The sequence below is a fragment of the Tenebrio molitor genome, chromosome 2 (genome assembly GCF_963966145.1).
Source record: "Tenebrio molitor chromosome 2, icTenMoli1.1, whole genome shotgun sequence".
Lineage (NCBI taxonomy): Eukaryota > Metazoa > Arthropoda > Insecta > Coleoptera > Tenebrionidae > Tenebrio > Tenebrio molitor.
The window spans coordinates 25,697,245-25,722,901 of NC_091047.1; the positions used below are offsets into that span (position 1 = coordinate 25,697,245).

Genomic DNA, 25,657 nt, shown 5'->3' on the forward strand with positions numbered 1-25,657 from the left:
TTTTAAGGTGCCCGAGAGCATAAACATCGAGTAATGCCCGTGGTGCATACAACGTTTTATGTTTCACTGCATTTGAATTTGTGAACATTTAAAAAATTTATAAATTGTGAACTTGATTTTGCTAAATTTCCTAGTTTGCGGTGGCTCGTATCTATGATGACTTGTTCGAGCGGGCGTAATAAGCGGGCATTATAATTTATACGCCCTAGGGCATTATAGCCTACTAAATATATCTCGTTGTCAAGGTATAAAAAACAAATAATGATTCAGTGAAACATAAAAATAATAATGATTCCAAAACGACCAAATGCTTTAACGTCACACTTTGCACATGTACTTATCAGTGTTTATACTTAATTGCCATGATAACGTAATTTGCTTTTGTTTATTGAAAATGATCAAGGCCAACCGTTTATCAGTACCCTCTCGAAAAAGGGTGATCGGTTGTAAAGGAGTGTTTTTGTGATATTTGACTTTGAAGTTTAAAATATTTTGAATACAGGGAATGGCAGGACTGACGCCCCACAGAAGATTGGCAAATTCGTTTGATTAGGCTGAAATGTAAATTAATAATGATATTTTTTTACCCTCAAATTAAGCAAGAAAAGACATTGCGAAATTGACCAATTAGATGAGAATACCGTCGAGGACTTGGTCGCTACGCAGTCGAATATGTTCTTATAATTAAATGGGCCCAGTATACAGGGTGTCTCAAAATTCGTGAATTCTAAATTCAGAGTGTTGTATGGGATCACTTCAGTAGTCCAAATATGGAAATAAATGAAGAATAGCTTGACTTTGAAGAAAAAAATGTTTTTTGTAATTTTTCTTAAAAATGGAACGGCAATGTACCTAGAATAGCATTTTGTCACTGTAGATATGAAGGCTGCTATGTATTGAACAAAATTAAAGTGCTTATATCTTCTTCAGGAAGAGCGATTTTTTTTTCTAAGTATTTTTCGAACTCCACTGGGTCCTTCTGAATTCGGAATTCGCGACTTTTGAGACACACTGTATGATCTATTACAAGTACTTCAAATTTGATTATATCCTTACTTTTATTGAAATTGTAACAACTTGAAGCTGTATGTGGATTTTATGAAAATTTTCGCAAAATGCATATTTTAGTAAAAGAAACAAATTATTAAAGTTAAAAGGTTACTTATTTTTAGAAAAGATAAAATTATCTCTTTAAGATATGCTTTTTATTAAAGGTTATCTAAAATTTCTCAGTTGTGTTTTCACTAGTGTGTTCTAAACGTTTCGTAAAACGTCTATAATTTGTCAACGAAAAAATTATCAGGAGCTAACCTAGCCGAAATATTGGGATGAGAGATGTCGGTCGGTGACCGTTCTTAGTGTGCCAACGGTTTTAGGATGTTGGTCCAGAAGGTCACAATGCATAACTTCACATTTTGAAAAACGCCGTGTGAGAACTTTGGCTCTAAGAGACAGATTATCCACAACCTGGGTGATTGGAAATGAGTGGACGGAAGATGTAGAACGACCAATCTCTATGTATATCATTCAAATTACATCTTTTGGACGATTGTTATCGTTCATTATTTGTGCCTTCCATCACACTTGCAGACTAAATTGGTGCAACGAATTGAAAGCAAGAATGATACCGTCATTAGTGTTCAGTGACGAGCCTCGTTTTTGTTTGTGGGTCCATGATGACCGAAGGAGGGTGCAGAGAATGGAGAAATTCATATTTTTTTTGGATCGTCATCCTGCTCGCATGGGGTGCAATATGCTACGGTAGCAGGTCATCTTTGGTCTTGTAAATAACTTAAACTTTCATAATTATAACCCAATGTGTTGCAGCCTATTGTTCTTCCTTAACTTCAGGCATTTTTCAGGATTATAATGCACTCCTTATGCCACAAGGACACCAACACAGTTCTTGAAAGAGGTTAATTTACTGGAGGCTTCAAGAAGCGTGAACGACCTTTGACTGTGGTTACAAGAAAGGATGAAAAACCTCAGGACACAATTAATTATGTAAATACGAAACGGAAGCAGTTCGATTCATTATTAATTTCCATTTATTTTGACTATAATACAGGGTGTTTTACGTTGGCCCACTCATGGCATAAAGAGCCCAATTTACACATGAACTCGCTAAGTAAACTACTATTATGTGCCCCAACCAAAATGTTTCTGATTTCAAATAATATGTAAAATCGAAGCTGTTCTTGAGGATTAAGAAGTTTCAGCGATTTTTCCGCTTCCTTGACTCGACTAGCTTCCAATAATTTTATTTGTCACAACTGACATTTACGAAAAAGTTAAAATACGACGATTAAGATTCTAACGATGAGAAAACAGACATAATGCGATGATTTATGGCGAAAGTAATAAAAATACTTCTGAGTTGCGCATTTATGGAGACAATAAACATCTTCCCAAAAACTTACAAAAACTGCACGGCTAACTATGTTTTATGTTTTTTAAATCAAAAGACAATAATTATACAAAAAAACAAATATTCACACGTTAACTTCGCAAATGTATTGTGGGTTGCATTTTCAATTCCGTCGATCTCCTTATCACTCGTGAAATACCCTGTACTGGCTGTTTCTCAAAAAACATCATAAGCCATACCTGCGTCATTTATTATACGATTCAGTAAATAAAAAAAGAAATTGATTTAAGTTTTGACAAAATGAAATTTAACTTGTGGTCAATAAATTGATTAATAGATAAGTGAGTAAGCTAAATAAATGAGTTTGTGAACGTAAAACAGCATTAAAGAATTTGAGATGCGAACCATGTGATCCGACACAGCTTTTTAGCTATTTATGCACCAAGGGCGTTACAACGATGATTACGCCCGTAGAACGATGAATCCAGCTCGAGGGCTTTAGCCCGAGAGATGGATATCGTTCGATGGGCGTAATCATTCGGTGACGCCGTGGTGCATACAAGATTTTATTTTTCAATATACGTGTTCTTTAAAAAAAAAGGCATCTTTGCAATTATGAATTGATAAGGGCGTTATGAATTCATTACGCCCGCTTATTCTTATTACGCCCTGTTTTATTCCCCGGTTGTTATGGACATGTTTACGTATTTCGTATCCTAGGAGTTATCATGCAATTATACTAAAGTGAAAAATAAAATAATTATTGTCTTCCCTGTTAAATTTATACCTCACGAATCCTCATGCAACTTCTCGGTGAAGTCTGGGAAAATATTAGAAAGAATAAAAAGGAAATATGTCATCATTATTAGAAATTGTAGTTAAATGAAAAAGATCACATATTTCTCGTTGATGAATTTAAAACAAAGTTATGAAAAGAAATAATACTTAATAGTTGTAAAATGAAATCTTTAATACAAATGAAAGTTAAAGAATTAGAAAAATAATTTATTTTGTAATTTTACAACACGTGGACATGACAAATGGCCTCCAGCTATTTAAGCTTCAAACATCAGGTTCCCTGTAGTGGTTCCGCTTATTTGGATTATTATTTCTGCCCCCTTACTTTTTCACCCCCTACTTTTTCACTCAATACTTGACAGTTAACTTTGATCGATTCTAAATTCTTTATTTTAATTAATCATGATAGCCTTTCGATATATCTAAATGTTTTTCATGTACTGTCCCGAGCAAAAAATTCTGGTCGTCAACGTCATTTCAAAATTTGGTTAGATTCTCACAAATTAAAAAATTTCCCTGCCTGATTATGCCCATGTCAACAAAGTGTCAAAAAATTAATTAATCAATGTCAATAATTAATGTCATACAACATGATGATAGGTTATGATATATAAGACCGTTTTACAATAGGGCATTTTCCATTGCGTCAAAGCATGATTTTGACGACCAATTTTTTTTGCTCGCGACAGTAACTGTTCTTTTTTACCATAATATTGAATGTTTGAGATTTGATATTTATTATGATCAGACCGAATTTGCAATCTGTTGTTGGATTACAAATCTGAAAAAGACTCTCAATTTTTTACTTTATTCAATAATAATTGTGCATCAAGAAAGTAAAGTGAAATACGATTAAACACATTTGTATTATTTTATAAACCTAAATTGAGCTTCAAATGCTTTTACGAAAATGCTAAAGCAATGCATGCATATACAATTCTGTTGATCTGATCATTTTTAAACCTTACCAATTAATTTGAAATCTTTTGTTTCTACAAAACTAAATGATGTCACCATAACCCTCTTTTTGTGTTTTCTACCAATTCCTTTTCTATTTTGTTTTGTCACAGGTGCAAACTACTAGGATCATTATTAATGTTTCTGAGATTCCAGTGTGCTGTGGAAATACGTAGTGTGTCTATATTAATTAAGAAACTAATATAATTATTAATCGATTACCCAGGAACAAAAGCTTTCCGCTGCATGAGGTAGCCTTAAAAAGGAGTATTTTGCTATTTTTATTAAGGTACTATATCACAAAGGTATCGCCAACGGTGCGGAGATATATCTCCCTCTCTTTCAATTTCGAGCAATGTTAAGTTAATCTGTTTGACACGATACAAACATCCCTGAAAATTGTGTATAAGTACTTCTATCTTTGTTACACTCACAGGATTTATCGATAATGTCCTCTCTTTTAATTTCGAGGCGAAAAATTGTGGAGCGGAATGGCGCTACCTTCTAAAGATATAGTACGACATACGATTTCGGATTCGTGGATAACTCGATTACAAATTAATTTGATCTCTCGATACTTTGAAAAAGAAGAAAGCATGAAAACTGCAAAGTAATATGTGCGAGCTATCAAATGTCAACATTTGCAATTGAAAATCATCCACTTCCTAGTCCTTTCTTCAATTTTTTATTAGGAAGAAGTTACTAGGAGATAAGTCATGGTAATGTGATATATGATTGATTCCCTCACATATTTACTAATCCTCAACTCTTTAACTTTTCGGTGATTTTTTCCACTAGGTAGTTTCAGCGTTTTCTTTATTGTTATATATAATTCTACTTACACGCGCATGGGGTAGTCTGGATTGTAAATAGGGACTGCAAGGTATTTTATTGCAGATATTTTATCGGTTTGACAAAAATTATACAATCTGGTAATGCATTATTAATGTATCAGCTTTTGTTCGTATATTTAAGCCTTAAACACTTGCACATCTTTTTCTTATATTTGATATTTTCTTTTGGTACTTTGTACTTTTTGTATATGCGATGTGTCCTTTCGTATTATCCGAATTTTGTGGTTTATTGCTTGTTCTTGGTGTTTACCTTTGATTCTTTATAACTCTTGATTGGTACGAAAAGAAAGACAAAATAAAATTAAGTACTTATAAAAATGTATGCCTTTCATTTTATTACACACTTGATGGTGACAGATATACCTATTTATCTTAAAACCCAACATCATTGTTTTACACGACGTTGAACTTCAATCTTCTCGATTGCTGTAAAATCTATTGATATAAGAGGCTACATTGCAATAAACATTTACGATGCTACTAACATTTTTATGATCTAAGTCTAAGTGATTTAAGTACAAGGTGGAGCCAACAAAGATTAAATGTAAATGATTTTATCAATATTTCGGTAGTGCTGTGTGATTGATAACATGACAACAAACAAGATTCCCTGTGTTTATTTTCCAAATTCAAATTCAAATTGACAACAGGGTAATTAGAATCCTTTCACACCCCTTATGTACAGTACAGGTGCTTTACAGAGATTTTGTTGAAGAAAAATATTGCCCGAAATTTTAATTCCGCAACTGTACGTATTCTAGGTTAATTTTTATAAAGTATGTTGCACCCTCTGACTCAAAAACTTATATATTTTTTGGGTAACTTCTGCCAAAATCTATAAATACCTTCATCTTTCAAGAAAATAATATAAATATAAAACTGATAATAAAATAATTCAGTTTAATGTACAATTAAGATAATAATTTTATTTTAGTTGTAAATACAATAATTGCAATTATATCAATAATTTTACTGTCATTAATAAATTACTTTGAGTAGCTAATACAAATACTGTTTCAAAATAGTATATTATTCAACGAGTGAGAAAGTTAGCCATTTCCATGAGAATGAAATTTGCGATTGGAGTAAGTCATTCGAATGGAAATGGCCAATTCTCACGAGTTAAATACTATACTTTTTCTAATCATATTGACAATTGAGTAAATAATTATATTTTTTTTTTCTACGTTTTATTATGTACATATACATTAACCGTGGCATAATTAACAATTGTATTGGTTATTTCTTTATTCTCCGTTTTGTTTCGTACACTGTTGCTGGAAGTTTGAAGTGCATTGATCATTTTGTTCGCTGAGTCCATCTTGTTATTCATGGACGTGTCTATATAACCTTCGGCTACCGTTGTGGACTTCCAGCTATCGTGTCTTTTTAAAGCGGTTATATGGGCACCTGCATCTACTAGTATTGTAGCTGATGATCTTCTGAAACTGTGTCCAGTATACTTTTCAGCTTCCGGTAGCAGTCTCTTGCACTTCTGGTGGCGTACAATTCTCTAGATCATCCACAATTTCCATTTTATTGTTGATATTTCTGAGAAAACACATTCGATGACAAATGTCAATGTCAACTATTTTTTAGAAAACAATGGACCGTCGTATAATCGTTACGGTAGTGATAGATACTCGTACTATCCGTTGAGAAAGTAAAATCTCGTCATCTCATTGGTCTAAGACAAACTTTCTCAATTAAAAACGTAATGGAAAAGTACACATTTCTTAATATGATTAGAAAAACATGATTTTCAAGAGTGATTGTGAAAAACAAAAAAATTGGATGGCTTAACTTGGGCCATTTAACATGTCATGAAGTAACGAATACGTTTCAAGAGTTTTAACAAGATTCAACATGATTTTGCTTTGAGAACGCTTCCCATATGAATGAGTCACAATTACCAAATGTTGGGTTTGGTCCAATAACACTGGAAATTGCAAATTAAAAGTGAATCTGTAGTATATGAAATAATGTAGCTAAAGTTGCTCCATGATTTTGTCTCTCGATGTTGCTTTTGACGAGACATTTTTTGAAACATGCGGTAAGTAATAATTAAACCACTTGTGTTATTTAATGACAACTTGTATTACATAACTGTAGACATAATAATATAGAAGTTTAAAACAGAAACCAGGATCCAGAAAATTTATATGTATGAAATGAAGTAGGTATGTATAATAATAGTAATAATAATAATAATAATAATAATAATAATTCCGACCCAGGGCGAAATTCACGGGTTCGATTCCGACCCAGGGCGAAATTCACGGGTTCGATTCCGACCCAGGGCGAAATTTAAAAAAAAAAAAAAAAAAAAAAAAAAAAAAAAAAAAGGCTATATTCTGTCTCGTGGTTCGGAAGTCACGTTAAGCTATTGGTCCCAGTCTATTGAGTTGGTCATCATGCCCCTCATAGATTTGTAAACCAGTCCTAGACTGTGTAACAAATTTTTTATTCAGAATATAGCCTAAGGGAGTCCGTTTCGGCTCAGGGACGCGAGGGTCGCGGGTTCGATTCCGACCCAGGGCGAAATTTAAAATAATAAAAAAAAGGGTATATTCTGTCTCGTGATTCGGAAGTCACGTTAAGCCATTGGTCCCGGTCTATTGAGTTGGTCATCATGCCCCTCATAGATTTGTAAACCAGTCCTAGACTGTGTAACAAATTTTTTTTATTAATAGAGTGCCGTGACAACTGTCTAAATGTCAATAAATTCGCTCTCTAATAAAAACGCGCCAAATGTTGTTGCAAGTGCTTCACTGCAATCCAATGGTGCTATAGAAGTTAGAAAACGCAAAAAATGGACTATGGAAATGAATATTTTCATTATACGGGAATATTTTCGGATCACGAAACTACAGGATGTTGTGAGTACTTACAGGCTTGATTTATTTAAAGCGTTCCAAAGTAAGTACCCCCAGTTTCCTGTTACCATTCAAAATTTAGCTGACCAGAGGAGAGCCATTATGAAGAAAAACTATATCCCTTCGGCAATTTTAGAAAAGATCAAAAATGATGTAAAGTTAGAATTGTCAATTAATTATTCTGACAATAATGAAGTTTCTAATAATTTAGTTGAAAATTCTGTTGAACCGCAAAGTTTACCAAATCATAATGACTCTTTCTGTGGTCAAAATAATTCAACACCAAACAACACGATACAAAACGACATAAATAATTTAGACTTGAGTTATAATGATATACATGTTATTAATCAAAATTTTTACTACCATCAAAATTTTAAAGAACAAATTGAAGATGAATTTAATAGAACTCTGAACGAATTTGAACATATAGAACCATTTAATAGACCACTATTACCTAAACAACAAAGCTCCAAAAAATTCTTTGCAATGATTGAAATTTTAAATCAATTCATTTTACCTAAATTTGTAAATAACACCACAAGTTTTAAAAAATTACACAGTATTATATATAGTGGAGCTTTAACAATTATCAGATTAAATGGATCAAAAGAAATTGGCCAGACAAATAATATAAAAACGAAAGAATTACCAAAATGGGAACAAAGACTAAATAAACGTATTAATAATATCAGACGAGATTTAGGTAGAATAACTCAATATTTAAAGGGTATAAATTCTAATCATCTAAATAATTGTATTCAATCCATTTTAAATAACAACCGAATACATTGTTTAAAATATAATGAATATAATAAAACATTAATAGAAATCAAAGACACTTTATTACAAAAGTTACATATTTATTCTAAACGACTCAAAAGATATAAAAATAATAAACAACGGAAATTTGAAAACAAACTATTTAGAAATAATGAGAAGTTGTTTTACAAAAATTTAGCAGATAATAAAACTCAAACTAATAATGGTACACCAAATATAAACGAAATTAAAGAATTCTGGTCAAACATATGGTCAAATGAAGTTCAATTTAATAATCAGGCAGAATGGATTCCTCATTTAGAAAATGATATACCAGATAGTAATAATCGACATCATATTCAAATTAGCCTTGAAATTTTAGTTAAAAATATTAATAGTTCACATAATTGGAAATCCCCTGGAGGTGACCAAATTCATAACTTTTGGTTAAAAAAATTTACTTGTATTCATAAATGCTTACTTGATCACTTTAACGGATTTATTAGGGAACCTAACACATTTCCAGAGTTTTTGGCCCATGGTATAACATATCTGAAACCAAAAGATTCCGATACTAAAAATCCATCAAAATATAGGCCAATCACATGTCTGCCTACAATTTATAAAATTATGACATCTTGCATTAAAGTAATAATTTACGACCATTGTCAAAAATTAAATATACTTAATGAAGAACAAAAAGGTTGTGTTAAAGGGTGTTTTGGTTGTAAAGAACAACTCATAATAGATACGGTAATAATGGAACAAGCTAGAAAAAATAATAGAAATATAAGGCAGAATATAGCCTAAGGGAGTCCGTTTCGGCTCAGGGACGCGAGGGTCGCGGGTTCGATTCCGACCCAGGGCGAAATTTAAAAAAAAAAAGGCTCTATTCTGTCTCGTGATTCGGAAGTCACGTTAAGCCATTGGTCCCGGTCTATTGAGTTGGTCATCATGCCCCTCATAGATTTGTAAGCCAGTCCTAGACTGTGCAACAAATTTTACCACATTCATGGTTAATTAAAATTCTTAAAATTTATAAAATTAATTTGGATTTGATTAACTTTTTATCGCATGTTATGACATTTTGGAGAACTACTTTAAATTTATCAATAAACAATACTAAATTAAAATCCGAGCCTATTCAAATTAAACGGGGAATTTATCAAGGAGATTCTTTAAGTCCTTTATGGTTTTGTCTAGCCATTAATCCTTTGACAAATCTATTAAATAGCACTGGATATGGTTTCAATATTAGACTTAATAATACCACACTATCCAAATTAAATCACCTTCTCTATATGGATGACATAAAACTTTATGCATCAAAAAAGAATCACATTTTATCTTTACTAACAATAACTGAAAATTTCTCAAATGATATTGGGATGAGTTTTGGTATTGATAAGTGTAAAATGCAATCAATATGTCGCGGTCATTACGAACATTTAGAATATATAACTCAAGAAGGAGAAATCATTAAAAATTTAAATAAAGGAGAATTTTATAAATATTTAGGTATTAATCAATCAAATCATATTCAACACTCAATTATAAAAGAAAATTTAGAAAAGCAATTTTATTTAAGAATTAAATCTATTTTAAAATCAAAATTAAACGGTAATAATTTAATTAAAGCAGTTAATACATATGCTGTTCCATTACTGACCTATTCTTTCGGTGTTATAAAATGGTCCAAAACTAATTTACAGAACATAAACATTAAAACTAGAGTTCTTTTTACAAAATTTAGTAAACACCATCCTAAATCTGCTATTGAAAGATTTAATTTACCACGCGAAAACGGTGGTAGGGGTTTTTCAAATCTAGAAATACTGCTAAAAAATCAAATTGCTTCACTAAAAAATTATTTCCTCAATAGAGCTCGTGATAACACCTTTTTTAATGCTTTGGTTTCAGCCGATAAAGGTTACACACCTTTAAATTTAAGTGATAATATAATTTCAGACATTGTTAAGCCAAATATACCTGACACAATAGCAAATATAAAACAGAAGTCTTTACATGGGAGATACTTTAAAGAACTGGAACAACCAGAAGTTAATATTCAGGCATCTCATGCATGGCTTAAGAAATCAAATATTCACCCTGAGACGGAGGGTTTTATATTTGCAATACAAGATCGTGTTATAAATACAAGAAATTATAAAAAACACATATGCGGTTTACAATCGATAATTGATAAATGTAGGATTTGCGGAACTGAAGGGGAAACAATTGAACACATTATTTCTTCTTGCACCGTTTTGGCTCAAAGCGAATATAAAAAACGACACGATATATTCGCTAAAATTATACACATGAATTTAGCTGTTAAATTCAATTTATTAAAGGATACACAACCACATTACATTTATAAACCAGAAAGTTGTTTAGAAAATGACAATTACAAATTATATTTTGATCGGACAGTTTTAACTGACATTCACATTCAGCATAACAGACCAGACATTATTATTTTAAATAAACAACAAAAGCAAGCATATCTTTTAGATATAGCTGTTCCAAATTCACACAATATAACACAGACATATAATACAAAAATTAATAAATATTTAGAACTCTCCGTTGCTATGAGAAATCTTTGGTGTTTAGAAAAAATTTCGATTTTACCATTTATAATTTCAGCAACAGGAATAGTACCTCAATCTCTGTTTAAAAATTTAAAAATTTTGGACTTAGAGAACACATTGGTGGTTGAAATTCAAAAAGGTATATTATTATACTCATGTCACATCGTGAGGAAATTCCTTAACATTGACACAGAACATAAAACACAAAAAAGTCAAAATGCGGAGGCGAGACGCCGGTAATTATGTTGATAAGCACTGCACTATTACTTGATAGTATTATCCGTAATAGTGTATGTACTCCGGCAAAATTGCCGTGCCGCCGGGTGGAGGTGGGATAGGAAAATAATAATACGCGAGGGTCGCGGGTTCGATTCCGACCCAGGGCGAAAAAAAAAGACTATATTCTATCTCGTGATTCGGAAGTCACGTTAAGCCATTGGTCCCGGTCTATTGAGTTGGTCATCACGCCCCTCATAGATTTGTAAACCAGTCCTAGACTGTGTAACAACATTTCTTAATAAATATTTAGAACTCTCCGTTGCTATGAGAAATCTTTGGTGTTTAGAAAAAAATTCGATTTTACCATTTATAATTTCAGCAACAGGAATAGTACCGCAATCTCTTTTTAAAAATTTAAAAATTTTGGACTTAGACAACAAATTGGTGGTTGAAATTCAAAAAGGTATATTATTGTACTCATGTCACATCGTGAGGAAATTCCTTAACATTGACACAGAACATAAAACACAAAAAAGTCAAAATGTGGAGGCAAGACGCCGGTAATTATGTTGATAAGCACTGCACTATTACTTGATAGTATTATCCGTAATAGTGTATGTACTCCGGCAAAATTGCCGTGCCGCCGGGTGGAGGTGGGATAGTAAAAATACAGGGTGATCCAATTTTTCTTTTAAATGCTCTAGCAACTTTATTTCTTGTCCGATTTCAATAAGCGATATATCAAATGAAAAGGCGTTTAAGGGACAATGAACTGCCATATAATATTTATTTTTTAAAGAAGCAGTTTAAGTGGGGTGATATTTAACTTTCTTATTTTAAATTGTGACATATGTTTTTCATTACTTATTTTTAAAGTCACTATTTTTCTAAACATTGCTGTATAAAAATATTATTTGTTTTTTGAAAAGTTTTGAAGAAATAAAAATGTTTAATAAATAATAATTGAAACATTTTAATGAAAAAGCGAATAAAATCAAGTTGCTGTCAGCTACAGCATTTGTTACGCAAAGAATTTGACAAGGACACGCTGTTTCCGTACCTCAAATGGAGTTTAGATCTGACATGTAGCATGTCGGTCATTTCTTCAAAGGTATTCATTTTTACCCACGATTAGCTCTAGCTGACAGGTCTCACAAAGCAACTTGATTTTATTCGATTTTTCAAAAAAACAAATAATATTTTTATACAGCAATGTTTAGAAAAATAGTGACTTTAAAAATAAGTAATGAAAAACATGCCACAATTTAAAATTAGAAAGTTAAATATCACCTAACTTAAACTGCTTCTTTAAAAAATAAAAATTGTACAACAGTTCATAGTCCCTTAAACGCATTTTCATTTGATATATCACTTATTGAAATCGGAAAAGAAATAAAGTTGCTAGAGCATTTTAATTTTTTTTTGGATCACTCTGTATAATTGTCTCTTCCACTACTGTATGAAAATTGTATTTTGTTAAAAAAATAAGTGCAAAATTGTTTAAACATCTTAAGTCAAAAACAACGATCTAAGTTGATATTGACCAAATTAAAATTTTGCAAAATAGTTTAGAACGAAAGGATCTTTGCGGTCTATTAATTCTTTATTATTTTTGAATTGAAAGCAAATATGATAGATTTTTTATAACTTACGTGGACAGAAGTCGTGGAAGTATCTTTTACGTTAATGTAAATCTGATGTTCTAATGCTTCTAATCTTGGACTAAATGTTTAATCTAACTTACCTAATCCATCCAATCAGGTGCTTAAATTGTCAGTGTAGTATATAAATACAATTCTGTTAACAATACATTTTAATTATCTGGACTATTAAAAGATAGATTTTTCAACTTTTGACACTAAACTCTAATTCACAAGGTTAATACCTATGCCATTAAATCGATAAGCTTGCTACTGACCTTAGATTAAGTCTGACACACGCGCAATTTGAAAAGAAATTTTGCAAATTTTTAGAGACGTCACCACAAAATTAACCAAAGTTTCTGATACCTACTTACCAGACCAAGTATCAAGCAACAAAATAGTTCCTTTATTTATTATTCAATAAGTTTTAGAGTTACTGCTGTCTGAAACTCTTTAGAAGAATCAATACTGATAAAATGATGAAGTACATTCACTCCTTACATCTTCACCTTTCTAACAAATTTTTGATTAACGATTTTCGATCAAGATAAGTTTGATAATCCTGGTGACATCCACAGGATTAGCGTCAAGCAAAGTCAAAAACAACTACACTCGATTGTAATTCTTCATGTGGGGCTATAAATTCCTCATCTTATCACACCAACCATTGTATATAAAGAAAAAAAATCTTTAGGGATCAGTATCACTGAGAAAGTAGTGAAGCAAGCTTGAAAGATGCGTCTTCTTCAGGTCAGTCTCGTCGTCTTCTGCATGCTCGTGCAGAAAATCGCCGGTCATGGGATGATGCTGCAGCCACCAAACCGCAGCTCCTTGTGGAGGTTCAATCCATCAGCCCCGGCAAATTACAACGACAATCAGAACTACTGCGGAGGTGCTGGAGTAAGTAGATTTACTTTCGCAAGGACGACGCTTAGATATTTTTTACTGTGAAGGTACAACATGCCACTAATGGAGGCAAATGTGGAGTATGCGGAGATGTATACACCGCACCCCACCCACAGCCAAATGAAAACACAGGAAAATATGGCCAAGGGATAATCGCGGCGGAGTATTCTGCCGGTAGCGTTATCGATGTCGAAGTTCTCCTCACCACCAACCACAAAGGACAGTTCAGTTTCAGGTACTTCTTGGAGTTACCACTAACAGGTCACCTTACCGACAATTTTTTTGATGCAGTTTGTGCGTCTTGGGAAACCCCAACGCCCCAGAATCCGGAGATAGTTGCTTCCAGCCTGTGAAGTTGGCAACTGGAGCCGATCAGTACAATGTTGTCACTGGTGAGAAGAACATTTCCACCAAAGTGAAACTCCCTGATGGCTTGAGATGCGATCGGTGTGTTCTCCGTTGGGAATACGTCGCTGGTAAGTTATTGATTTTATTTGGATAGTTTTAAATTGCAAACGTGGCTGCAAATTGTAGGTAACAATTGGGGACAATGTGAAGATGGCACCTCCGGACAAGGATGCGGACCCCAAGAAACCTTCCGTTCTTGCGCTGACATCACAATTTCTTAAAAAGCCTAATTTGAAGAATTTTCTTGTTGCACTTAAATAAAACGAAAAATTTCATAATGCAAATCGCATTGTTTCTTTTTATTTGTTTCTGAACTTTTTACTGACGAAATGATGGATTACTTTCATGTATGTATAGTCCATTTTTTTATTATAGTCCGATGAGCTTAGTCCGAATCAAGAAGTCGACATGACCTGCGTCTGCTTTCGACATTTGACAGCAGTGCATCGTGCTACCAATATTTGAAAATTTATATTGGCATCTTGGGACAGATACAAATATCATTAATTCATTACAAATTTCAATTTTTGAGATTTTGAGTTGTGTTCTTTCGTGCTTTCATGATTTTTCTGCAAATTCCTTCGTCTGTTTTCATTTTGTTTTTCAAAAAAAGTTCTTTTCAGAACTCTTTTGATAACTATTTATCAACTAATTGGTAAAATATATTAAAAACTGTTGAAAACAACACTAAATAACCAAGTTTGGACTATCTTTCTTTCTTCCTAGATTTTGTTTCGGCAATGCCACGTAACGTCAATGCCCTTACACGCTAATAAGAAATGTGTTAATGTATTTTACACAGGAACGAGATAATAATGGTCCACTTCTGTCAGTGGCTGCTGTTCAAGAAAGAGTTGCGTAGCTTTTCCTTGGCATCATGTGGCGGAAATCTCAAGCAAAATTAAACGAAATGATCACAAACCTAATTAAAACCTAACCTAAAAATTTGACGTCGGTAATGGAATAAACGTACAACTCGCGTCTTGCTCTAATCGCACATGCCAAAGCGAGATGCACAGTGGGACGGACTTAATGAAACACGTACAAGAATCCAATAGCTTGTTTTACATTATGTTGAAAAGAGATAGCAATATAACAGTTGCTCTGCTTATTAATTGATCCATTGAACTATAATTAAAAAATGGACTATACCGTTCTCAGATGTTGAAGCAATTGAACACAAGTTGACAGTTCATTAATGAAAATAATAGAAACTAGAGAGAATTCATTATTTGTAAAGTCTGAAAAGATTGTTGTTTCTAGACGTTAATTAGAGCACTAAACAATTCTCAGCAAGAGGTATCTAATTTTAAAGAGAGACAACTCAAGTGACTAAGAAATAGGTAGAGATGAGAGGGATTGTTGTATAAAACAGATGTTGCAAACGACAGAAAGAGAAAAAAAGAGGAGAACAAAAATGATGACAATTATGCATGTGGAAGCATAACCAAAATAAAAAGTAACTAATGAGATGAGATGAGATTATTTCTTTTTTAAGAGACACAAAAAAGGAGCGAACTATATTGTTTAATTCCTTGTATCTGCTTAAAATTTCATGTTCCTTTTATGTGTTTGTGCTTTTGACGATGTTTTTCGATAAGGGTTTACCATGGAGATCTAACAGTTTCGTCACACAAAATTTAGATTCTTTTATTTTATATTATGTTACCATCCTGTATATAAAATTCTGATTTGTACAGATTCGAACACTTACAGATGCAAGTAGGTACTCTAATCTTTACATCCTCGCAAAAAGACGCAAAAACAATGAATTGTAACACTTCATAATTATTATTGTTCCTAGAATTACCTCTTCATCTAATCTTATCGCATTTAAAAAATATAAATGCTGCTTCGCACAAACAGGCATCTATTTCTATCCAACAAAAATATTTGCAAAAATGTATCTCCGCCAACTCAGCTTGCTAGTCTTTTGCCTTCTCGTGGCAAAAATCAGTGGCCATGGCATGATGCTGGAACCGCCGAATCGCAGTTCCTTGTGGCGCTTTGATCCTTCAGCTCCTCCAAATTACAACGACAACGAAAATTTCTGTGGTGGTGCTGACGTAAGTTTTTCTACAATTCCAGTTTAACAGTTGCTAACAAAACATTCATCGTAGGTTCAATGGCACCAATATGATGGTAAATGTGGACTGTGTGGGGACGAATTCGGTAAACCCCATCCCCAAGCAAATGAAAATACTGGTACATACGGACAAGGAAAGGTAGTTAGGGAGTATACTTCTGGAAGTGTGATCGATGTGCAAGTCTTGCTCACAACTAATCATCTAGGGTTTTTCAACTTCAGGTAGAACTTTCAAATTGTTCTGAGATTGTGATATTAAATAATGTATTTTTGTAGTTTGTGCGTCTTGCAAAATCCTGATGCTCCGGAACCCGATGAAAGTTGTTTCCAAACTTTGACTCTGGGAAATGGTGAAATCAACTATAATGTTGTCAGTGGTGAAAAGTCTATCGATACTCAAGTCAAACTACCTGACGGTTTAACATGCAACAGATGTGTTTTGAGATGGCACTACAGAACAGGTAATGTTTTATAGTTGTGTAAAATGAGTTTAAATTGTAATTTTTGTGGTAATTGTGAGATAAACTAGGCAAAAATGAATAGGGAATTTTTCTTTTTTTTAATTTTTTATAAATACCGTTTAAAATTTGTAATGAAATGTGTTACAAATATATTAATATATACATTAAATGTAATGTTTCAAGTACTTGTAACGTTTTAAATTTATCTTGTGTTTAAGAATACTTGGGAGGATTGGGGCAATTATTTTGCTTTCCAAGAAAAAGTGTGGAATTCCCTATTCATTTTTGCCTAGTTTATTATAGTTATTAAGGTATCAAGGTTGTTATAAGGTTGATAACGCGCGAGGTCGGCAGAGTGAAACCCGAGGGTCTCCGGCCCGAGGGGAGTACGCCAACCGAGGGCGTATCATTACCCGTGGTGGTGGATTAACAATTATTTGATTAATTTATACCACTCAGTCAAAAGTTGTTTGCAAATAGGCAAATACATTAAACCTGGTCGTAACTAAGCAACAAAGAACTTATAACGTCCTAGAGCCTGTTATTTAACGATAATGCCCTAGAGGATTATTTCTATAGTAACGTATCAGAAAACTGAGTCATTATCATTCGATAACACTAAAGTCGTACATTAACTCATTTTAGGAAATAATTGGGGACAATGTGACGATGGAAGTTACGCAGAAGGATGTGGTCCTCAAGAAAATTTCCGTTCCTGTGCGGACGTCTCTATCGCTTGATCTATGACAAAATGAATTTTAATTTTTTTAGCAATTTTATGATAAACTTTGTTCACTTATCAATACTAAACTTTAAGTAGGGGACCTCGGACTGAGCGGTATATTGGGGCAAAGCGGATTTGGCTTATCAATGTACCTTTCTTGTTCGTATGTACCATATATGCGCATTTAGGGTTGACAAATCTGTTGCTGTAAAATATAAAATATATATTTGAACGTTACATTGTTTTGTTTTTTTTTTGGATTCTATGCAAATCAGCGTTCAATGCATGGGCGTAGACAATTTGTGATCTCACTCTTTACTTATATAATAAATCATACCTCATGCGTCATGAATTTTAGAAGTTGGAATTATAATTGTGCACTTTATTACTATTATCTGATAATGGAGACAATTTATAAAATAAACAAGAGCAACACTTTACATTCCTAAGAATGGGTAATTTACCAGCTTTATTGCCAAACGCGACGCCATTTGTAAGCAGAGTTTTGGCGAAAATGTCAAAGAAACGTCAACGATGTACTGCTGTCAATTTAGAAAACAATTTTTCGATTTCGTCAAAGTTTGCATACGATTACTGTAATTGTAAGCAACAATTATCCCAGAATAAGTGATAAAATGGGTTTTTTCCATTGAAGATAAGATAATTAATAATAATTGATAATAGATTTTTGGACATCGACAGGTAGGCAACCAACAAAACGACTGTGAATAGCAAGTATACATAATTATGCGTACGACAAGCTAAGACAAACGTTTCGATAAAACAAAAGATGAGGTAGCACTCTTGATTTGTTTTCCTTTTGATCACTTTGTATTTTTTCACGTTATGCCATGGTAAGTTTAGTTAAAATCGAAAGTTTATTTTAATCGATCAAACAATTTAGAAGATTTGCGGCAGAGAATTCGCGCTGAAACGGAACAAAATAAGCCCTGACATTATTGAGCGCAGTGTACCTACAAAGTGTCGGTGAGTACTAAATGCTTGGTGGGAAGTAATTTCAACATTTGCGTTAAATTTTATTGTTAACCTTAGATGTTTGTTAGAAGTCAATTAAAATTTTTACAATAAAATTTAAATTAAATTCTTAAAGTAAAATTTGTCATTTTCTCGGAAATATGTTATGCAAGGTATCAATTTTTTTCATTAATCGTTTAGGTGGTAGGAAGGCCTATAAAAAAAAAGAAGAAAAAAGTGGGGGTTGTCATTCAAAAAAGTTATCGATGACGTCATTATTAGGAGATGAAAAGCTGTCAACATAAGTAAAGTACTGAAGAATATGCACTTTTTAAAAACAAAGTTGACCTCTTCGAGGATTTTTCTCAGAAATTAATACTTACAGTTTTATAGAATTTATTCCGAACTTTACGTTTGGATTTTCTTAGCTTTGTAAGATAATTCCTTATCCAATCTCTCAGGTTGTTTTAAATTCCTTACTTATCAAAACAATTGTCAAGATAAACTGACAATAGCATGCCCTTTATCAATGCATGACGTGAAAATCACGCAAAATAACAATTCTGTGAAGAGGTGGATTCTTGATGAGCTCTTACACTTCAACAACTTCGAATCTTATCAAAACTAATAAATAGACTGAAATTTCCGTTGCAATGCTAGAAATTTATCGCACAATGACTGCAAAAATGGTCGTCCTTTCTGTTACTCTTTTCGTGTTTTGCCTCCTCGTGGAGGAAATTTCCGGTCATGGAATGATGTTGGAACCACCAAATCGCAGTTCCTTGTGGCGATTTGACCCAACGGCACCACCAAACTACGACGACAACCAGAACTTTTGCGGGGGTGTCGCTGTAAGTACCTACTCTTTTCTCAAGTCAATTTCAAATTTGCAACTTGACTTTGTTTGAAAGGTCCAATGGAACAGATTTAACGGCCTGTGTGGAGTTTGCGGCGATCCCTACGACGCTGCACATCCTCAGGATAACGAAAATACGGGAACTTACGGACAAGGTAAAATTGTTCGACAGTACTCGTCAGGAAGCGATGTAGACGTACAGATCAAACTCACGGCAAATCATATGGGATACTTCAATTTTAGGTAAAAATGTGCATTGCTGAAAAAATTGTGAAACATCTAAATGTTGCTTCTAGTTTGTGTGTTTTGCAAGACCCGAATGCTCCAGAATCTGGTGAAGATTGTTTCCAACCTTTGACTCTATCAAATGGAGAGCCTCGGTACGATATTCAGGTTACTGACAAGACCCTCACTGCTGATCTTCAAGTAAAATTGCCAGATGGTCTTACATGTGACAGATGCGTCTTACGTTGGCATTACAATGCTGGTAATGCAAATTGTACACGTTATTGAAATCAATTGGTGAGTTCGTTGGTTTTACAGGTAATACTTGGGGTGAATGTGATGATGGAAGTTACGCTGAAGGATGTGGGCCGCAAGAAACTTTCCGTTCGTGCGCTGATGTAGCCATAGTATAAAAGGACAACACACTAACACAGTATCTGAGATTTGAATAATTTATTTTAAAAATATAAATACATAATTATTTGGCAAATTTTCGATTTTTCAATATACTTTTTTTTGTTTCTTAGATTGTTTTTATTTCAATTTTATTATCAAATGTACTGCTGAAAAACGCTCCAATAGCAAAATATAGATATCTTAAAATAGTATATTATACACCAAGGTGGAGAACTTCATGATTATAGCCAGAGCCCCAAGATTACATCCCGAGGCGCGAAGGCTATAAGGGACTTCGTGGTTTATATACTATTTTTTCACTACTAGATACGTTAAAACCCTCTCTGATAATAATTAGTAATACAATTATTTTTTTTACACGTGCGGGATAAGTACTATCTTGGCGCACATTATTTTGTTCGATAAATAGCTGTTTGCCCACAAACGTATGTCAAATGTTTATTAGCGTGCGGAAATCATACTTGTCGCACGCAAAGTTTAAATAAAACACGCAAATCGATGCTAGAGACATCTTTGAATTTTTTATTTAATTAATAATTGAAAAAAAAAACACTCAAAACATTTTTTTCAAAAAGTGACATTCAAGTGAAAAGTGACAAACTGAACTACGAATTTATAAAAGGAAAGAAAATGAAAAGAATGAAAATGAGTGGAATTCCGACAGTTCTAGTAAACACTGATGCCTCAGGTACAGATGATGAATCTACACCACCGGAGGTACTTGAAAAAGCAAAAGAAGTCGTGAACAATTTACTTCCCCAAAAATCGAGGCCAAAATATGAAGCTGCTTATGTTAAATTTATGCAATGGCGATCAGAAAGGAAAATTAAAAGCTTTTCGGAATCAACTTTTTTGGCATATTTTAATGAACTGGCTACAAATCATAAGCCGTCAAGTTTGTGGGCGACTTATTCAATGCTTCGAAGCATGATCGATATTAAACACAATATCAATATTTTTTATCATTCGAATTTAATTGCTTTTCTAAAGCAAAAAAATAAAGGCTACACAAGCAAGAAAGCTCAGGTATTAAGTCCTGAACAAATTAATCAATTCCTTCAAGAGGCTCCAGACAACAAATTCCTGGCTGTAAAGGTAAATAGATTTACTAAAAATTCTAAGATAATATACAAATAAATATGAAAACTTATTAATTTTCTTTTTATTACACTTTTCAGGTAGCTTTAATTTTTGGAGTGCAAGGTGCATGTAGAAGGCATGAACTGTGTGACTTGACAGTCAATGATATTGAGGACAAAGGTGACATGCTTCTAGTTAAAATTCCGAAAACTAAAAATGATAAACCGAGATCATTTGTGGTTACGGATAATTTTTATCACATATATAAAAAATATGCTATTTTGCGCCCAAACAACGTGTCTACTACGAGATTTTTTTTAAATTATCGTGACGGTAGATGTTCACAACAAGTCATTGGCATTAACAGTTTTGGCAGTATGCCTAAAACTGTAGCATTATTTTTAAAATTAAAAGATCCAGAATCTTATACTGGACATACGTTCAGAAGAACTTCTGCGACTCTTTTGGCTGATTCTGGTGCTGATCTGCTGACTCTTAAGAGGCATGGGGGATGGAAATCCAACACAGTCGCTGAAGGTTACGTTGAAGATTCTGTGTGCCAAAAAAAACGAATCGGCCAGCAAATCGCTAACGCCGTATCAGAAAAACCATCAACATCACGAGAAAGACCACACCGCCAAATTAACCCAAATGACCAAATAACCTGACCTGACCCAATCACCTATCAATATTCATATACAAGAAAAAGAAAACATTGAAATTGAAAATTCTAACACATGTAATAATTCACAAAGTATTAATTTTCATTTCTCCAATTGCCCGAATATTTCTATAATTATTAATAAAAAAAATGATTAAGGTCTTACACTGTTTTTCTTTTGGTATTCCTCTTTTGTCAATTTTATTTCACTATTTCTCAAAACTATTTCATATTTACGTCACTTCGACATTTAATAGAGATAGGAAATCGTTTTGAGAAATAGTGAAATACAATTAACTAAAGAGAAAAACCAAAAGAAAAACACTGTATATTAGTTTACTATTTTTTGTTTTACGTTGCTAATTTCTTGTGGTTTATGATTATTGATTATAATGTCTGAACTTTTAAAGTTGAAATATAAGTTATTTTTGTTTCACTTAATTTTGTTTTTTTTTTCTTTGGGGAGTTTTGCCGCCTAATAATCTTATCGCCGCACTCGTAATAAAAAATAGTATGTGCAATTTGTGCGGGTGTCTATTGCCCACTCGAGCAGACGAGCGCACTCACTTCGTTCGTGCGCCCAACTTCTGCTCTCGTGGGCAATAGACAACTTCCCGCACTTATTGCACAATATACTATTGTCTGAAGCGACCGATCCGAGTTGTCATTTCTAAACGATTGCTATGAAAATCTTTCGTTGCTAGGTGACGGTTGTTCATTATTAACCCTGGGTTAATAATGAAAAATTATTAACCGTGGGAGAGAATTTCTACTTCTGGGCTCGGTTCAGGAGTAAATAATGACGCCGTCTGAGACTAGTAGTGAAAATAGTTATTTTTGTATTAAGTACGCAAAATGATTGTTTTTTGTTGAGGCATGAGAATGAGTTTTTGGTCGAGACCGTTAGGTCGAGACTTCAAACTCATTCGAATGCGCCAACAAAACAACGAGCTTTCGCACGAAATACAAACACTATTTTTTCTACAACCGCATTTTAAAATTTTTGAATTTTTAAATTTTTTTAAAATTTTCCTTGGATGCTAAAATATTTGTCAAAAAGGTTCCTTGGATGCTAAAATATTACTTTTTGACAAATATTTTTTCACTATCAAAAATGACATACTTTGCGACTTGATAACGATGCATAAATGTCACGTTTTTTTGACGGTTGTAGAAAAAAATATTTTTTCAAGGTATTTATTTGGTGAAAAATTTGCCAGTAAGACTTTTTAGAGTAGCAATAAAGCGTCTAGTTGTTGAGTGAAGTCATTCAGTAAAATACAAACTATTGATCTTTGTAAAAAAGTACTTTGCTGGCATTCTTTCTAGCAATGGAGATTTCAATTTTAACTTAGAAAGATGAAAAATGTGCAACTTTGGTCATCAAAACTCGATACTTCAAGACACATTCATAGCCTAGTAGATAGTATTAGCACATTCACCGAATTTAAAAATACTTCTGTTCTGGTTGTATTATTGTTAAATTCATTTTAAATAATTATTCTAGTAACAAGGACTGTTTTCATTTTTTTAATATTTTAATGCGTTTAGCTTCGATGGCCTATGAAGCCACTATTCGTTTAGCTTGAATGGTCGACGCTTCATAAAATATGCTATTTTTTCTATTTTGTAAATGTGCAACTGACAAAACACGGGGAAATCGTAGGTGTATAACTCTCATGACTCTTCTTGCACATGATGATCTTCATAATAAAGAAAGATAAATAAAAACTGTTTAATGCAGAATTTCTAAACACAATAAATAAAATTTACTGATTAACTTGTAATTGTCATCTTCACTTTGTTATTGTTTTCATTTTTAGAAAGGGTCCGCGAAAATAGTTTGACAGCGCAGATAAACATTTCATTTTCCTAACTGACAAGTTGTAGTGGTAAATCAAACAAAAGTACGTCAACAGTCAATTGGTTGTCACCGTCAAATCAAGATGTTATCTTGCTCATTAGTCATTAACTCATTATAAGCATAATTATGAAAGCTAGAGTTCGCAGTGTCTATTAAGCTTAATAGAGAAATAAAAAAACTATAACCACCCTATAATCCGTACACTCTCCATACAATTTGTTTTTGAGTGTTAAACCTGAAAAACAGATTTTATTTTTCTATAAAAAAAAAATAATCGAAATGTCTCTCATTTACAATATGTGACAATTAAGTCCGAAATGGAAATCACGAACAAGAAAAGATAAAGGAATGGTGCTGGTGGGAATTCTGAAAAAGTACAGAAGGTATGTGATTAGTGTGACGCAATTCGTATCCCTGTGTGCCATAGGCTTATGCCTATAGTTATGTTATGTTATACAAGGTGTTTTTTAAATGCTAGTACAAAAAAAAACTGAGTCCATGCACATTCTGCGCCACAGACACAACAATAGTAAACAATAAGTTAAACTGTAGCAACCCGACAATGCGATGAACAAAAATACAACAAAACTATTATTGTTGCTTGACAACACCAATTATGTTTTTAATTACCTTTAATTCAGCAGCGTACTGACAATTTTAACAAAAATTTAATTTATTTTTATCTCGAAAACGAAAATACTTTTATTAGATAATTTTTGTGTATGAGTTCTACTCATCCTCACCTATTACCAGTCGTTTTTTGTACTAGGATTTAAAAAACATCCTGTATATGTATATCATTCAAAAGCACTCTTTTAGTACAGCATTTTTGCTTATACTGTTATCATTAGTGAGCTTGAGTCACACGACAGGCTTTGATGACTGTTAATGTCTGGTACGCTGGGCCAGATTCATTTCCACAGAATAAAATATATATTTTTCCAATCAGTGAATCAAGTTTTTTCGATTGATCTATCATACCTACGTGTAAATATTCGATGAAGATGTTTTTGTGCATTCAAAGGCTTATACTGCCTCGACCTTCGTCTCGGCGTGAAAGACCTTTTCATGCACAAAAAACACTCTCTTCGCGCACTTAATATAAAAATAACTATTTTAACACTAGTAAAAAAAAAACTTTTAACACTAGTTAATATTCATTTACCTATTTATAAATGTTAAAGTGGCTCTATTTGCCGCTTTTTCAATATCTGCGGGAAATCTGTCGTCGATATCGGCATCGTTAACGTCGTTTTCTTTGCATTCCATATTTACGAATGCAATAATGTGGAATTGAAAGTGTTTTACAAAACGTAATGAAAACTTTTTTGACGTTTCTAATAAACAAATGTCAATACAAGACTAGCTACCTGATTTTTGCCGCAGAAATTAAAATAAACATCAAAAATACGACTGCGTTTTTAAATGCAATGCAAACCAGTTGTATAAAAATAGATGTATAATGGACGTGTTAAATAGTATATTATATATTGAGGGAGAGAAATGCATGATTTTTCCTAAGGTGCAGTTTGTAGCCAGAGGGCGAAGCCCGAGGGCTACAAAGCACCGAGGGAAAAATGAGCATTCTCTCCAGAAGTATATATACTATTTTTTTCACGGTAGGGAGTAGAAACAGCACAAAAATCTCAAATTTTAAGAATAAAAAAATGATGACAAATGAGTTGTCATCTTTCGATGAATTTAATGGAATTAGTAGTTGCCTTGACAACACAATTAGATTTTTGTCACAACAGTCAAAAAAAATGAAAACTCCCATTAGATTTTTGTCACAACTGTCAAAAAAATGAAAACTCCCTAGGGAGCAAATATTTGCAAATATTTGCTCCCTAGGGAGAAAATGCTCTACTTCTGTCACGATGTTGACATCCGAAAAGTTGATTTCTACTCCCGATCGTGAAAAAA

General features: G+C 33.0%; 4 protein-coding genes and 1 long non-coding RNA gene across 5 annotated transcripts; all 5 read left to right on the plus strand.

Moving 5' to 3' along the window:
- Positions 1-1,161: 1,161 nt before the first annotated feature.
- On the plus strand, positions 1,162-3,138 carry LOC138123947 (uncharacterized). The gene is made up of 2 exons (XR_011156953.1): positions 1,162-1,783; positions 1,863-3,138. It is a non-coding gene; the product is annotated as an uncharacterized lncRNA (long non-coding RNA).
- A 10,618-nt stretch (positions 3,139-13,756) lies between these two features.
- On the plus strand, positions 13,757-14,669 carry LOC138125001 (uncharacterized). The gene is made up of 4 exons (XM_069040203.1): positions 13,757-13,971; positions 14,025-14,212; positions 14,269-14,453; positions 14,512-14,669. The coding sequence occupies exons 1-4, from the start codon at positions 13,807-13,809 to the stop codon at positions 14,604-14,606; spliced, it is 633 nt and encodes a 210-aa protein (XP_068896304.1). The 5' UTR covers positions 13,757-13,806; the 3' UTR covers positions 14,607-14,669.
- A 1,563-nt stretch (positions 14,670-16,232) lies between these two features.
- LOC138124398 (uncharacterized) lies at positions 16,233-17,893 on the plus strand. The gene is made up of 4 exons (XM_069039424.1): positions 16,233-16,451; positions 16,506-16,693; positions 16,748-16,932; positions 17,578-17,893. The coding sequence occupies exons 1-4, from the start codon at positions 16,287-16,289 to the stop codon at positions 17,670-17,672; spliced, it is 633 nt and encodes a 210-aa protein (XP_068895525.1). The 5' UTR covers positions 16,233-16,286; the 3' UTR covers positions 17,673-17,893.
- A 1,379-nt stretch (positions 17,894-19,272) lies between these two features.
- LOC138124168 (uncharacterized) lies at positions 19,273-20,238 on the plus strand. Its single transcript, XM_069039119.1, has 4 exons — positions 19,273-19,482; positions 19,543-19,730; positions 19,784-19,974; positions 20,031-20,238. Exons 1-4 carry the CDS (start codon positions 19,285-19,287, stop codon positions 20,123-20,125), a joined length of 672 nt encoding a protein of 223 aa, XP_068895220.1. The 5' UTR covers positions 19,273-19,284; the 3' UTR covers positions 20,126-20,238.
- A 237-nt stretch (positions 20,239-20,475) lies between these two features.
- On the plus strand, positions 20,476-21,877 carry LOC138122778 (uncharacterized). Its single transcript, XM_069037077.1, has 2 exons — positions 20,476-21,224; positions 21,308-21,877. Exons 1-2 carry the CDS (start codon positions 20,760-20,762, stop codon positions 21,875-21,877), a joined length of 1,035 nt encoding a protein of 344 aa, XP_068893178.1. The 5' UTR covers positions 20,476-20,759.
- Positions 21,878-25,657: the final 3,780 nt, after the last annotated feature.

Bases quoted from the DNA above. Each gene is read 5' to 3' on its own strand.
- LOC138122778 (XM_069037077.1), top strand. From the start codon at position 20,760: ATGAAAAGAATGAAAATGAGTGGAATTCCGACAGTTCTAGTAAACACT. The intron at 21,225-21,307 runs GTAAATAGATTT...TACACTTTTCAG, and splicing joins ACAAATTCCTGGCTGTAAAG to GTAGCTTTAATTTTTGGAGT.
- LOC138124168 (XM_069039119.1), top strand. From the start codon at position 19,285: ATGCTAGAAATTTATCGCACAATGACTGCAAAAATGGTCGTCCTTTCT. The intron at 19,483-19,542 runs GTAAGTACCTAC...TTTGTTTGAAAG, and splicing joins ACTTTTGCGGGGGTGTCGCT to GTCCAATGGAACAGATTTAA. The intron at 19,975-20,030 runs GTAATGCAAATT...TTGGTTTTACAG, and splicing joins ACGTTGGCATTACAATGCTG to GTAATACTTGGGGTGAATGT.
- LOC138124398 (XM_069039424.1), top strand. From the start codon at position 16,287: ATGTATCTCCGCCAACTCAGCTTGCTAGTCTTTTGCCTTCTCGTGGCA. The intron at 16,694-16,747 runs GTAGAACTTTCA...GTATTTTTGTAG, and splicing joins CTAGGGTTTTTCAACTTCAG to TTTGTGCGTCTTGCAAAATC. The intron at 16,933-17,577 runs GTAATGTTTTAT...AACTCATTTTAG, and splicing joins GAGATGGCACTACAGAACAG to GAAATAATTGGGGACAATGT.
- LOC138125001 (XM_069040203.1), top strand. From the start codon at position 13,807: ATGCGTCTTCTTCAGGTCAGTCTCGTCGTCTTCTGCATGCTCGTGCAG. The intron at 13,972-14,024 runs GTAAGTAGATTT...TTTACTGTGAAG, and splicing joins ACTACTGCGGAGGTGCTGGA to GTACAACATGCCACTAATGG. The intron at 14,213-14,268 runs GTACTTCTTGGA...TTTTTGATGCAG, and splicing joins AAAGGACAGTTCAGTTTCAG to TTTGTGCGTCTTGGGAAACC.